Source organism: Phyllopteryx taeniolatus, chromosome 5, assembly GCF_024500385.1.
Source record: "Phyllopteryx taeniolatus isolate TA_2022b chromosome 5, UOR_Ptae_1.2, whole genome shotgun sequence".
NCBI lineage: Eukaryota > Metazoa > Chordata > Actinopteri > Syngnathiformes > Syngnathidae > Phyllopteryx > Phyllopteryx taeniolatus.
In genome coordinates, this window is record NC_084506.1 from 15,860,096 (window position 1) to 15,876,085 (window position 15,990).

General features: G+C 39.7%; 1 protein-coding gene across 14 annotated transcripts in view; it reads left to right on the forward strand.

The window, feature by feature from the left end:
* shank3a (SH3 and multiple ankyrin repeat domains 3a) overlaps positions 1-15,990 on the forward strand; it is a 247,951-nt gene that overhangs the window by 121,494 nt on the left and 110,467 nt on the right. For all 14 annotated transcript variants that reach the window (XR_009788489.1, XM_061773051.1, XM_061773052.1 and 11 more), the window contains 4 exons: positions 2,692-2,800; positions 6,392-6,543; positions 9,290-9,457; positions 10,505-10,621. Coding sequence is in view for 13 of the 14 variants with exons in the window: in XM_061773051.1 (XP_061629035.1) it covers positions 2,692-2,800; positions 6,392-6,543; positions 9,290-9,457; positions 10,505-10,621 (546 nt within the window). In the remaining variant the exon portion in view is untranslated. The remainder of the gene's footprint in view (positions 1-2,691; positions 2,801-6,391; positions 6,544-9,289; positions 9,458-10,504; positions 10,622-15,990) is intronic.

A 15,990-nucleotide genomic window follows, 5' to 3' on the forward strand; every position in this document is an offset into this window, starting at 1 on the left:
GAAAGAAGGAAAAAAGGCTTAAGCGAATTTCTCTCACTCGCTGGGAAATGGTGAGAGTAGTGGTCGGCGTTGTCGGCGGCTCGTGGCGGCGTGTCAGCGGGGGCTGTGTGATGAGGGGGGTTGGGAGTACAGGCGTATAGCGGTAGACGGGCGGCACTCGGCAATACATTTCCTGGAATTTAGCACCCACAAAAAATATTCCATGTGCATGCATATCTTTATTGAGTGTTTTCTTGTAGGGCTTGCACACGTGTCAGCCATTTTCTGGTCTGTTTTCTACTCTGATGTCCCCCCTGACGGTGTTTCCGCTGTCTGTAGTTCTATTAACGTCATATTTTTTCGGACTAATTTAAGTATAGTCAAATGTTGCTGCGTTACTGTGGGTGCAGCACTTCCTTGAGTGAAGCTTTTGCACTGCCGATCGTTTACTGACTGAATTACCTAATTTACTGTTCAGCTGCAATATGAACTTTTTACCAATAGATTGTGCTACGAGGGGCCATCACTTGCATTGGTTTAAATGTGTACATTTCATTTAAATAAACGCATACGCGAGGCTTAATGTACATTAAGACCTTTTTTTTTTTTTAATCAGTCATTCATATTTATTTCACATTGTTTTGCAGATGTTGAAGTACACTTAGTCTCTGTTAAATGTGTGTGTGGGGGGGGGGGGGGGTTGGGTTAATAATTTTGGGTGTCTGGAGCGGATTCATTGGATTTACATTGTTTCCTATGGGAAATATTGCTTTGGTTTTCGTATGATATGGTTTTAGTCAGACTTTTTTTTTTAAAGCAGAAAAACGCAGGTCCCACTATAGTAAAAAACTTTATTGTGGTGACAAGACTTTCCTTGTACTGTTACAACTTTCTTGTGAAAAATTATGACTTTTTCCTTATGGTAGTAAAACTTTTTCTATAATTTTTTCTCTCTTCAGATCATGGCTATTATCAGAAATTTATAAATGTTTCTATGAACGCTATAAATGTGAAGCTTTTGCACTGCCGATCGTTTACTGACTGAATTACCTAATTTACTGTTCAGCTGCAATATGAACTTTTTACCAATAGATTGTGCTACGAGGGGCCATCACTTGCATTGGTTTAAATGTGTACATTTCATTTAAATAAACGCATACGCGAGGCTTAATGTACATTAAGACCTTTTTTTTTTTTTAATCAGTCATTCATATTTATTTCACATTGTTTTGCAGATGTTGAAGTACACTTAGTCCTATGGGAAATATTGCTTTGGTTTTCGTATGATATGGTTTTAGTCAGACTTTTTTTTTTAAAGCAGAAAAACGCAGGTCCCACTATAGTAAAAAACTTTATTGTGGTGACAAGACTTTCCTTGTACTGTTACAACTTTCTTGTGAAAAATTATGACTTTTTCCTTATGGTAATACAACTTTTTCTATAATTTTTTCTCTCTTCAGATCATGGCTATTATCAGAAATTTATAAATGTTTCTATGAACGCTATAAATGTGAAGCTTTTGCACTGCCGATCGTTTACTGACTGAATTACCTAATTTACTGTTCAGCTGCAATATGAACTTTTTACCAATAGATTGTGCTACGAGGGGCCATCACTTGCATTGGTTTAAATGTGTACATTTCATTTAAATAAACGCATACGCGAGGCTTAATGTACATTAAGACCTTTTTTTTTTTTTTAATCAGTCATTCATATTTATTTCACATTGTTTTGCAGATGTTGAAGTACACTTAGTCTCTGTTAAATGTGGGGGGGGGGGGGGGGGTTGGGTTAATAATTTTGGGTGTCTGGAGCGGATTCATTGGATTTACATTGTTTCCTATGGGAAATATTGCTTTGGTTTTCGTATGATATGGTTTTAGTCAGACTTTTTTTTTTAAAGCAGAAAAACGCAGGTCCCACGATAGTAAAAAACTTTATTGTGGTGACAAGACTTTCCTTGTACTGTTACAACTTTCTTGTGAAAAATTATGACTTTTTCCTTATGGTAGTAAAACTTTTTCTATAATTTTTTCTCTCTTCAGATCATGGCTATTATCAGAAATTTATAAATGTTTCTATGAACGCTATAAATGTTTCATAAGATTAAGACGTTTCCCTATGAAAAATGACATATTGGACATAATTCAATCTACAGTCATCCATTTTCGATGGAACTTTTCTTCATTAAGGTTGCGAGTGAGATTGAGCCTATCTGAACTTGCTTTGGGACTAGAGGTGACGTACACCTGGGACTGGTTGCCAAATACACAAAAAAAACAGTCACATTCACACCCAAGTACAATTTAGAATATTTTATAAACCTAACATGCATGTTTTTGGAATGTGGGAGGAAGCCAGAGTAGAACCGATGTGCTAAGGCGTCGTCCACTGTGCTGCCCGTTTTACATTTGAATCGTAAATAAAAATTCATTCACATGTTAACTCTTAACTCTCCAAACCTTTTTTTTCTTCCCCTTGTCTCTATCGCAAGCTTATCTACGGCCGCACGCTCCATTCGTTTGATATGATGACAGAAGAGACATAAAACCTTTACACGCTGGAAAAGAGGAGGACAGCAAATTAAGCTTTCATCTCGGCCCTGCATTATTAAACAGCGTCAGCCACACGAGTCTGCCGTGGGCCAATCACAGCTGTCTCTTCCTTCTCTTTCCCCCTCACGCTCCTCGCTCCCTTGTCTCCCTCCATTAGGCCAATCTGAAGAAGTTCATGGAGTATGTGCAGCAGAGGAGCATTGAAAAGGTCTCCCGGTTTCTGGAAAAAGGCCTGGACCCCAATTTCCACGATCCCGACACAGGAGGTGAGAAAGTCGGAAGGAAAAGTCAAGAATGGGCTGTTATGACTGTGAAAATCATAAAAATATTTTATCTCCTCATCATATTGTTAAGTATACACAATTGCCCCTGTGTTTCATCGTTATATTTTACAACACTAAATTTAATTTCAAACCAGAAGTAATGGAAAATAACTACCACAATTTCTCTTGTATAATGCGCAACCATGTATAATACGCACCCCCAAAGTTGACCTCAAAATTCTGGAAAACCATTCTACCTATGTATAATCCATTTTTACAATGCATGATTTTGCTTCTACCTTTTTGATCAAAACATGAAGTATTATCTGTATTTTGTTCGTTTTTTTCAAACAATTATTCTGAAGTTAAGCACTTTATTTGAACACGTAAGACTTTCTTTTTATTTACTTGCTCTTATTTTGAAATTCATAGCCCTACTTTTATTTAGTAAATGAGAAAATGCACAGTTGTGCTCATATGTTTGATTACCCAGGCAGAATTTGTAAGATGGGTACAATTCTTTAAAGAAAACATGAAGGGCCAGGCGAAACACATTTAATTTTATTTTAATGGCATTCAAATTAAACTGTCAAGCATTTCAGAAAACCATTATCATTAAACAAACCATAACCATGAAGAAATTAATGATGGTTGTTGTTTCGTCATCAGTCATATTAAAAAAAAATATATATATATTTCACAAAGTCTGCCAGGGTATGTAAACTTATGAGCACAACTGTACATATATGCAGTACTACGTACCTCTGTCATATTAGAATGAATGTGTAGGCTACACCTTTTTCATAACCTCTAGGTGGCGGTGGCATATTAGAATGAAAGTTTAGAGCTTTTTCATAACCTCCTGATGGTGTCATACATTTATAAAATGTGAAAGTTTTTTTTTTATTTCCCTCCTATACCTATGTATAATGTGCACAATTGACTTTTGACAATTTATTGGGTGGCGGGGGTGCACATTATACACGAAAAATTATGGTAAATATTTAAGCATACTACTATTTTCCAATTTAAGTTAAGATGAGATTTGTTTTTCTGATTGTAATCAGAAAAAAAAAACATTATTTCGGTCCATATTTTCTTTCAAATTTAAAAGAACAAATCAATTTAGCAAGAAACATGAAGTAGACACACTTGATTTGAATTAGTGGGCCACAAGAAATTATATGACTGGCCCGATCTGGCCACCGGGCCTTGAGTTTGACACCTGTGCGGTAAGTGATCAATGCTTCGAAGTTGTACTTTGAAGAAAAATCTCAGCTAAACATTCACATAAGCACGTCAACAAACAAAATGCCAAGCACCCGAATCAAAATAAGGCAAGACTAAGAGAAATTAACAAAACTTACCAATTATGCATTTTTTTTCACAATTTCAAACATTTCCCAGGTGTCTTAATAAAACGTTTTCTTTGGTCAAAGTATACAAAGAATTACAGTGCACTTACCATCCACTTGTAGCGCTCTGGTTGAAATTATTTTTTGGGTGGCAGTTATGCCTCATGCAATCAAGGCAACGCGCACAGCGAATAAGCGAGTGGCTACTTGTCCTCAATCAGACCTGAATCTAAGAACAGTAGACAGTAAAAGCATGGATTGCGTTTTCACTCGTGGAGGTAGCACTTCACCACAAGCTGACGAATTACAAGAAGTGTACAACATTTGCGTTAAGTGCCACTTATTAGCAGCTAACACTGATAGCGTTGTTATGTCGGATCCAACCTATGCTACCGCAGTATTAAAGTCATTATTACAGTATGTATTTGTATGAAAAACCTTTATAGATCATGAATATAAAACAATCCAATGAAAAACAGTAAATAGTGCTAAATGAGCTTGCCTTCTTGAATTGCGTGGAAAAGTATTCTTGTGTCCTCTGTAACCTCGGAATGTCGTATGTCAGTAACGTAACAAACTGAGGAATGAGTGTAATTCATTCATAATTCATAATTCAATAAACGACTTTAAGCAAACAACATTCACTCTTACTGCTTGCTACTATGTTAGCACCTTACCAAGCTGTTTTTGTGATCACGTGGGCTCCGGATGCCGTCTGGGCCCTGCTGAATAAAAGTGCTTCAGCGGAGCATGTATGAGTATATATTTAGAGAATATTCTCATGTAAGAGTGGTAAAATTGGGTATTTTAGATTCTATCCGATCCGATATTCGCTTTTTTTTTGGCTGACATTGGACTTATTTCCGATCTCAAAGATCGGATCGGGACACCACTATTTTTAACTTTATTGAAGACTCGTGATGGCGTATGGAGGACAACAAGGTGGAGGGCGGGTGTCGTACTTTGCTACAAGTTCTTAAATTTTGTCGTTTCTCGCCTTCTTTTTCAAATGCCAAGCACTCTGAACTTTCTTTCGTATTGTGTAAAAAGTGGTCCAACAGAGGGCGAGGCATAAAATGCAAGGTTTTATTAACAACTCAAGGCAGGAACAACTGTCCCGTTCTGTTGGGGCAACTTTGGTGCACCACTACCTGTCCAAAGTTTAAATATAATATATATATAATAATAATATAATTTATATATATATATATATATATATATATTTTTTTTTTTTTAAGTCAAAATAAAAGCACACCAGTATGGTACCACAGTTTCAGCACACTTTCTATGGCCCTTTTATTTTGAAGCCCTGACTTTTGATAGGATGTGTCACGCAGATGTTGTCCGAGTGAAAGCTTGCATTGAGGAATACGCCTTGCTGTTGGTTGAACCCATTCATCCATCCATTTTCTTTACCGCTTCTCCTCACTAGGGTCGCGGTCTGCTGGAGCCTATCCCAGCTATCTTCGGGCCGGGAGACAGGGTACAGCCTGAACCGGTCGCCAGCCAATCGCAGGGGACATAGAAACAAACAACCATTCACACTCACATTCACACCTCCGGGCAATTTAGAGTCTTCAATCAACCTACCACACATGTTTTTGGGATGTGGGAGGAAACCGGAGTGCCTGGAGAAAACCCACCTGAAATGAATGGCCAAGTCACTTTTTTTTTCTTCTATGAAAACTGAGCAGCTGTACCAAATGCCGTGCCTGGGTGGGTTTTCTCCCAGCACGCCGGTTTCCTCCCACATCCCAAAAACATGTGTGGTAGGTTGATTGAAGACTCTCAATTGCCATAAGTGTGAATGTGAGCGTGAATGGTTGTTTGTTTCTTTGTGTCCTGCGATTGGCTGGCGACCGGTTCAGGGTGTACCCCACCTCTCACCCAAAGATAACTGGGATAGGCTCCAGCAGCCCGCAACTCTAGTGAGGATACGCGGTGGAGAAAATGGATGGATGGATTAAAACCTTTGTCTTGATTTTTGAATAACACTCAGGCCTACTACACTACTGTCTTCTAATGTTACGCATGATGGTGGTACTTGAGAGCAAAATAGGTTTTTAGGTGGTACAATACTTGGTGTAAAAAGTTTGAGAACCACTGGCCTAGTCTAATAGAAGATTGCAAACACCTGAAAGGTTTTAATAGTAAACCAAAGAAAAAAAGTCTTCTGTAGGAATAAAGTGACATAAATGTCGTTATTTTTTACATGCGTCCTTGTGCCCGCGTGCTGTAGAATGCCCTCTGACGCTGGCGGTGCAGCTGGAGGGATGTGCGGAACTCATCAAGGTGCTAAAGAGCGGCGGCGCTCATCTGGACTTCAGAACAAAAGACGGCATCACCTCCTTGCACAAGGCGGTGCGCAGCAAGAACCACACGGCGCTCATCGTGAGTGACACACACACACATAAGAAGAATCTTTTTATTTTATTTTTTGTCACAAACGCATGCGCACGAAATTCTCCCTCTGCATTTGACCCATCCCAGTTGTGGACACAGCAAACACGCACTGTTAGTGGCAAACACTGGCCGCAGTTTGTGGGTGTCAGGGTCTCAAGCTCTGTCAAACTTATGTTATTTATTTATTTATTTATTTTTTTTGCCCACATTTCTCCGCTGGTCAGTGTCTTGAAGCAGGTCCCCACGGTGGTCGGCGACAATCTTATGTGGCGTCCACACCCGATGCAAAGCAAACATTCACAGTTTCAAGTTTGGTCACGGGATCACACCAAAGATGACTTCGCTTCATTGGCCCACCCTTGCATAACCAGTTGTGGATCCCCAGTAGGGCTGCAACTAATGATTATTATTTTTATTTTGTATTTATTTTTAATTAATGACTCGGGTAATAGCAAAAAAAATATTTACATCTGTTTATTCACAAACAGGACATGATTCAAAATGACAGAAAATCCACAAACATAAAGTGATTATGATTCAGTTAATGGTGGTGTGCCTTTAAGGGGTGTGTCCCAGTGAGGAGCTGGAGATGACGGCTGAAAGTGCATCGGCAAAAGCAGTTCAAAGTCTGACAAAGAAAATGACAAATGAAAAAGACCAAAAAAGTACAAAAAAATCTGGCAAAAAACAGACAAAATGCTGACGAAAATACAGCAAAAGAACTTTACTACTGCATGAGGTTAACGGCAAGTACCGTACAAATTCGACTTACTTCGTTGCCATAGGAACAGAGTTTCGTCCTTAACCAGGGACCCCCTATATATTGTTTGTAAATGGATGTGATCGCATTATTCAGTATTGAAGGGGAATATAATATTGCTGGGGAGCTTGCAGTTGTATCTCCAATTTTTGCTCTTTCCTCATGACAAAAAAATTGTCCGAGGAAGTCAAGGCACTCATATCTCAAGGCACCAATGTATTTTAAAAAGTGTTTTATCAGTTAAACGTGTGGAACGGGGAAAACTAAAAAAGTATTGTAGATGGTCTCTGTATAGCGAGTGGGTCTGGAACGTATCCCCCGCCATGAACTCTCATGGCAACAGAAAGGGTGACTCATTGCTTTCATTAATTTCTCTACAACAATAGGCCTGCTTGGCCAATTTGGCAGAACAGGGGTTTTGCGAGCGGGCAATCTCCTCCGCTGGAGTGTGCTTGAGCAATTTTGCGCTGTATGAAACTTAGCGCGTCATCTCTGAATGATGTGACATTTACTGACTGTTCTCCTACAGCGTCCGTCTGCTCTGACTCAGATCACTTCATCTTCCACAACTCTTTTTTTCTACTAGAATATTCTATTTACTCTCTTTTTGTTATTTTGTGTTTGGGATATGTGCAAGCTTTTGTCCCTCTGTGGTTTCCATTGTGTTGTTTTAATGGATGACACCCTTAAAGGAAACTTTACAACAGCATGAAAAGAAGCATGAATGGCACTCAGTTGAGCAAAAGCAAAACAAAGACCTTCAAAATATCTTTGCCCTGCTTACAGCTGAATTATATCATTCAAATGTTTGTATTGATTTTAAAAAATCCTAGAATGTTCACAAAAGTAAAAAAAAAAAAATTACCTTCTGAGGGTGTAAACATTTTTGTGCAAGCATGTGGTCACGATGCAGTATTGGCATACTAGCATTGCGTAACGATATTGCAATCTATAATATTGTTGTCTGTCGCAGTGCAGTAATCGATACACCAGTTTTAAATATCAATATCAGCATCAGAATCTTCTTTATTTTGCCAAGTATGTCCAAAAAAAACACAAGGAATTTGTCTCCAGTAGCTCTAGTACGACAACAGACAGTCAATTGACAGAGAATACTTTTGAGGCATAAAGCTGTTGAGAAAAACAGTCGCTGAGCAATAAAATGTTGCTAGTAATCTGGGAATGTACAATTGTATTTTTTGGTGACAACTGATGCAAAGTCATCTAGCAATTAGAGCAGTTTGAATGACTAATATAGTAATAGTCCAGTGCAATGACCCTTGTGCAAAGGGCGCCGAGACTTCAAGGATTCATTTAGTGACTAGTAGTGCGATAATATCGGACAATGTCGATTGTGCAAATGTTGCAGGTACTCCTCAGTCAGTGTGCAACTGGTGCAGATGCTACTCTGACATGAGTGGCCAGTATTGGTCAACAACAAATATGCAAATAGTGCAGGGTGGCGAGCCTACTACAGTGACTGCACGAGTAATGTATAATTGGCCCAACAGAAATGTGACAACAAACTCAAGACAAAGAATTGGCAGTATGTTGCAATGGAATGAATACGTTAGCTGTTTAAGAAGTTGATGGCAAGTGGGAAGAAGCTGTTGGAATGTCTGCTGGTTTTAGATTGCATTGATCGGTAGCGCCTACCTGAGGAAAGGAGCTGGAAGAAATGTAAGTACGGGATCTGTCTGTCACATTTCAGAGGCGATACACCAGCATGAAATTCCGACATTTCAACGTGTTGCACCATTATTTGCCATGGTACAGTATCACAACAACAGCATTAAATGTTGATATTGCATAGTTGTCCGTCACGATACAGTATTCTCACAGGTACAGTATTCTCCTTACACGAAGCCTGTGTCCCATTCCCAGGACATTAAACCTTGAACTTAATAGTTGACATATTGTTGTTTTTATAGTATCACATCTGTAAGACTTTTTTTTGGGCCAATTTCCCTCCAGACGCTGTTAGACTTGGGCGCATCTCCTGACTACAAGGACAGTCGGGGGCTAACTCCCCTCTACCACAGCTCTATGGTGGGGGGAGACCCTTACTGCTGTGAGCTGCTGCTGCACGACCACGCGCAGGTCTGCTGCGTAGACGAGAACGGCTGGCAGGAGATACACCAGGTGACGTACGCGCCAGCGCTCTTAGCAAACTCTACACTGTAGGGGGCCGGATTCACTGAAGGTTTGCGGGTGCAAAAACAGATGTGGAAGCTGATCAATCAACCAGGTGCACCCAGGATTCGTTATGGGAAGAATAGATGCAAATATATTCATTTAGCCCGCAAAATGGGATTTATCAAACCTCAGACAAATTGCAGTGGCTGATTTTGTGTCTTTAAATACCTGTGTCCGAAAGGCACGTGTAAATAAGGACAATGTGACGACGACTGTGGTTATTGTGGCGAGGAGGAGGCACAAGCAAAATGAGAGGAGACCGGGAGAATTCATCTTTTCCACTCTTTTAAGAGTTTTTAACCAATTTTAAGTATTGAGCAGTTTTGGAGCTTCTGAATGATCCAAGGGCTGACTTGGAGCCAGTCACAAAAGGAGTCATGGTATATGATCTATGACAAAATTCCTTTCTACTCTGCATTTCCTTGCGTCTTGGTCTTACCAGAGCACTGAGAAAATTGGTTCTGGCCTGTCCCAGAGCAGTCCCAAGTTTTAAACACAATGTCACGCAGGAGCGGCACAGTGGCCGACTGGTTAGAGCGTCAGCCTCACAGTTCTGAGGTGCGGGGTTCAATCCCCGTCCCCGCCTGTGTGGAGTTTGCATGTTCTCCCCGTGCCTGTGTGGGTTTTCTCCGGGCACTCCGGTTTCCTCCCACATCCAAAAAACATGCATTAATTGGAGACTCTAATTTGCCAGTAGGCATGACTGTGAGTGCGAATGGTTGTTTGTTTCTATGTGCCCTGCGATTGGCTGGCAACCAGTTCAGGGTGTACCCCGCCTCCTGCCCGGTGATAGCTGGGATAGGCTCCAGCACGCCCGCGACACTAGTGAGGAGAAGCGGCTCAGAAAATGGATGGATGGATGGATGTCACGCAGGATACTGCACATCCAATTTTCATTGACTCAGGATTTTAGTAAATGAGCCCCCACTGTATGTTGGCTATCTTGCTAGGCCACATTGTAAAACACACTTTCCTTGATTCCTGTACTTGCAGTCATGTCGTTATGGCCACGTGCAGCACCTGGAACATCTTCTGTTTTACGGAGCGGACATGAGCGCCCAAAACGCTTCTGGGAACACGGCCCTGCATGTGTGCGCACTCTACAACCAGGTACCACTTTTTACTGTACTGTATATCAGTTTATATCAAGTTCTACTGGAAAGTTCTGAGTTGTTTTGTTTATAATTCTCACTTAAACAAATGAAAATAAAAAAGTGGGATGGGAAAATGTGTTTTTCATTGAGTTGCAGAATAATTCTGCACACCAATAGTTTTCCACATATTGATATTCTCCTAAGAAAGCCTAAACCTCACTTTTACTTTCTTAAACATTCTTGTTTGAGGTTTCTTAACATTTTGGATAAACCCAAAGCACTGTGGCAGTATCTGTTTGTCACAATACAGCATCAGTATAAATGCTGGTATTGGTATGCATCGTAACATTGTGTGTCACAATACAGTATCATTACATCATCAAATATCAATATCACAATGTCTGTTGTGATACAGTTTCATTTCAACAGAATCAAACATCAGTATCACAATATAACGTGTCACCGTCTGTCACAATATAGCAGCATCACTTATCAATATCGCAAGATAGACATGATATAGAATCGATACCTCAGCAGTAAATACCAATATTGCGATGTATCGAAACCACTGGCTGATGAGATACAGTACTGATACAACATCACCGAGTGATACCATGCTGTATCGTGACGTGTCCTGTCGTCTGTCACTATACATACACCATTGAGATAGATGCTGGCCCGTGACAGTCTTTTTTTTTTTTTCATTCTGAGACAAAATAGGAAATACAATTCACAGAAAATTGGAATAATGCATGCCCAGAAGGGTAATCAGCCTTGACATATTGGCTCACTCATGGAACAGGGAACTGACAATGTGCATTGATGTCTGCTCGCTGACATGTGAGTGATGGCTACGTAGTGATGTTGTTATGATACATCGACCATCCCCCTTCCGTTGTGTCACGGGTCAGATTTCTTTTCATTCTATAAAGACAGTATTGATGTTGTTCCATTTGTATTCAGGCATACGGCTTCTTGACTCAAGTAAAAAGCAGCTTGGGCTCTTTGTGTGTCCGCCATTAGAGAGAAATCCCTGTTCTTTTCCCGGTGGAGGCACGGAGATGAGCGGATTGATCTGTAAAACAGGCAGGCTTTAGCTACCGCGGGGGGTGGGGGCTCCTGAAAAGCTTGAGACCCGCTTGTCGCCGTGGTCGTCTGCAATCACACAGCCAAATGTGTGGGCACAACCCGAGCCGCTGGCCGAGATCAATAAATGCATAGGCGGGAAACGTGGGAGAATCCCAAACAGTAAGAGATGAGAGATGTTCTAGATCTGTAGCAACAAAAGTACTTTTCAGCAGTGGCAATCACAAGGTGTTACTGTCTGTTCACATAAACTCGATGGATGTTTAAGTTGTCAGTTGAGTAAAGGTCTCGGCCGGCTAGGGGTGTTTGGACAAATTTCAAATGAGATCACTCAGTAGTGTGCAAAGCTTCACAAAGCACAAACAGTCTTAAACAATGGTACCTTGACTTGCTGTACCAGTTGAATTCATTCCTTGACCAAGGTCATAACTCAATTCAGTTGTAGATCAACACCCAATATGACGTTTTATAGTCGACGATACTGTGATCATAGTCGTGTCGAAGTCCAATAATCCATGATGTCATGAATATTTTAAGACTAGTGGTGATCGAATAGCCAAAGCTAGAGCGGCTAACTGCTATTCTCATCTACAACTGACTTATTTTCGTAGTCTCTGACCTGCGCAGACCGATGTGCCGTCCTGTTATACTCCACAGTGTTATAGTCCAGCTAACCCAGCAGATAGTTAAGTTGGAGGTCCTCTGTAAATTGGCCGATTGGAATATGACATGCCAAGACCGTGGTAAGCGATTAATCAACTTAAAGTTTTAAATGTCAATGCACAGTAGTAAAGTGACTAAACGGTCCCACATCTAATTAATATGACTGCTCCTTTCACCAGTCACTCTTGATAACCGCCACCGAAATGATCAGGAAAAGTTGCGTAATGAAGTGGATCCTTTATAACCAGGGCTGTGTCAGGGAGCATCTTCTCTAAACATGACTGAACACGATCATCATTAAGTGACTGTAGTGGAAAGCCATGCTGAAGATGGCATGGAATGATGTTCAGAGTGTTTTGTTGTAGGAAGACCGATGGTGCACGTGCTAATTGGCTTCTGTGAGTCTCCATGTAAACTCGGTGTGCTCTGCTCTATGTAAACAAGAGGAAAAAGGCTTAGTTTTAGTCAGCACCATAGAGACCCATTCATCCATCCATTTACAACACCGCTTATCCTGGTTAGGGTCGCGGGGTGCTGGAGCCTATCCCAGCTGACTTCAGGCGAAAGGCGGACTACACCCTGAACTGGTTGCCAGTCAGTCGCAGGGCACATATAGACACGGACAACCATTCGCACTCACATTCACACCGTCACTGAGTGGGAACCGATCCCATGCTGCCCGCACCAAAGTCAGGCGAGTGCACCACTACAACCATGGATTGTTGTATCTAATTTTTTCCCACTTCATGAAGCTCTAAATAAATTAACCAAAATGTGAAAATAATAGCTACCTTAATATTCTGCATTGCAGTTACACAAACAACAACCACAATGTTAAATGTACAGCGGAACCTTGAATTAACGGACTCATAAGGGGAGGTGCCGGCCTTTATAGCCGTTTGCCCGTTAATTTTAAGCACTTTTTTCCGTGGCCTAAAAACACCCAGTAGGCTACGATACACAATTATTGTAAATAAATATAAAAAAGAAAATTTTAAAAGTTAACCTTAACTTACCTTTAAACATTGCTTTGATTTTTTTAATACTGCCGTAAAAGTGCCGTGAGCACTGGTGCTTGGGAGGGGTCATAATGGCGTGGGGCTGGTGGAAGAAATGTGTTGTGGTTCCCAATCAAGGGTCGCTTTCATGAGCCGCGAGGTGAATGCACTTCCTTTTCCCACCTCCGTTACGATCGGATGCCATAGAGAAGGGCTTAACAAAAAAAAAAAAAAAAAACCTCTATACCAAAATCAGTATAGCATGCTCGAGAGACGAGACACGAGCGCTCGAGTGAACCACAGCCTTAGATAGAAGTAGGTGGATACGACAGGTCCCTTTTGAACTGCTTCGCTAAGCTAATGTCCATGCATTGCCTTTGATTGGAACGTCACCCCTGCCAACATGGCCGCCACTTAGGCACGTTGGTTACTCTAGTCTGCACATCTGTGACAACAGTGGAACAACCCGGTAATATGGGTACCAGTCGCTGTCTGTTGATTAAGGCAGTACACAACAGCAGCAAATTCTGGAACGAAATGACTTCGTCTGCTAAAAAGGGGCGTTTTGAGTTCCACCTGGACATTATTTTCTGTCCGTTAAATCTGAAATCCGTTGTTTCCGTGTCAGTTAAGTCGAGGTTATACTTTATTTTATTGTTTTGACAGTGGTATCTTGAGATACTAGTGACCCGACTTACGTGTTTACATGTGTACTTGTTTAATGCCACTCCCAGTTGATGTTTATGGTCAAACTAAGGATAAACTAAAGAGAATTACAAGTTGTATGTGTAAAACAACCACAGCTTTGCCTTAGGAAAGTCTGCTAATTTAATGCTAACAAACAATGACCAAATAATGGAAAACGCCGTTGACATGCTAACAGTTAGCATTGACAGTCGTGGTTTTAGGACCCTTTAAAACGGATATTTCAACGCCTATGGTGGAACAACACATATAGACATATAACATATTCTTCATCCTTGACAAAAAAAAAATAATAATAATAATATTACAGCAAATTACTGAGTGGTGGAACAGCAGAAAAGTAGTCTATCTGTACTATACAATACGGCCTCCCGGTGGCCAAGGTGGGCACACCAGAAATTGCAGCACACTGATGGATGAAACATTAGATCATGAGGCACAATCTGTTTTATGCTTTACATTCTATTTAATTATTTTATGAAGGAGGATTTGAGATAAGCGTATTTTGAGTTAAGACCATGGACACGGAGCGAATTAGACTCAAATCTCAAGGTGCCTCTGTATTATATGAATTGTTCCTAATGTAGTACTTTCAGAGTTATGTTTATTTACTTCAAACTACTTCACCTCTTGCTGAACCATGTTCTCATAATCAATTTGGAGCACTTGCCTTTACAGACACATACACACGCACACACGCTGCAGGATGTTTTTGGATAAATCTTACAAGGTCCTGGCTCAGTTAGCTCCAGACTAGTTTTTCCTCTGCTTATAGGCGCTTTTCTTTCAACTTTTACGGGGAGGGGTCACAAAACTATTTGATGTCCAATAATATTTACATGTGTCCTGCTTTAAATGAGGTCAGTTAATATTTATGTTTCTTATGCTCTAACGTGGGGCTCACAACTGGTTTACAGAAAAGATTGTTTCGGAAAGGATAAGCGATTTAATTTTATTTTGTTTTATATTCTTTCACTTATCAATAGATGACTTCCGGAAGAATAACCTATTAAATTATGCAGCAGATTTAGTTTTGTTTTATTGTACTTATTTTCATTTGTTTTCATATTGTTTTCTTCTTTTTAGTCATTTTTATTAATTTCTTTGTTTTTTTAAATGTATATTTGTATTTCATTTATTTATTTACTTATTTGATGTATCACTTCAGGAGAACAACCCATTTAATTATGAAGGACATTTATTTAGTTAGATTCTATGTTTTTCTTGATATTGGTTATTAATTTTCTTTTTTAATATTTTTATTTTATTGTATATATATAATTTTACATATTGATATTGGTATTTTGTTTATTGAAATAAAATAACGTATATATTATTTTAGGTTTTTTATTTATTTCTGTTCATATTCATGTTGTTAGTTTTGTTTTGTTCGTTTATTTATTTCTATTAATGTTAATATTTTTCCTATATTTGTATATTTTTCATTTATTTATACTTTTATTTTCTAATTATTCTATTTCTATTATATTTATTATTTATTATTTAAACATAGATTTTCATTGCATTATATATATTTTTATAATTATTTTTGAACCCATTAAATTATGCTGGAGATGGATTTTTCTACCTTTTTAAGTTTAATTTATTATTTTTATTTCCTTTCTGAATTCATTAATTTATGAATGTATTGTAAGCTTGTAAGAGAACACGTGACTCGATGACCCGCTGAGTTTGGAACCTCGGTGCTTTGTTGCAGACCAAACCTTGTCCTGTTCATTCTGAACTCAGTATTAAATTACATATCGACCACCACCCCCACCCCCGCTTCCCCCACTCAGCTGAACATCCAACAGCCGGCACCCCTCACGTGTGGGCCTGTGGATATGTCCATCAATCTACTAGTGGATTTTACCTCGCCTGAGGGCTTTTTGTACGGTTACACTAAGTACATGGTAGTGAGTTGGAAAAGAAA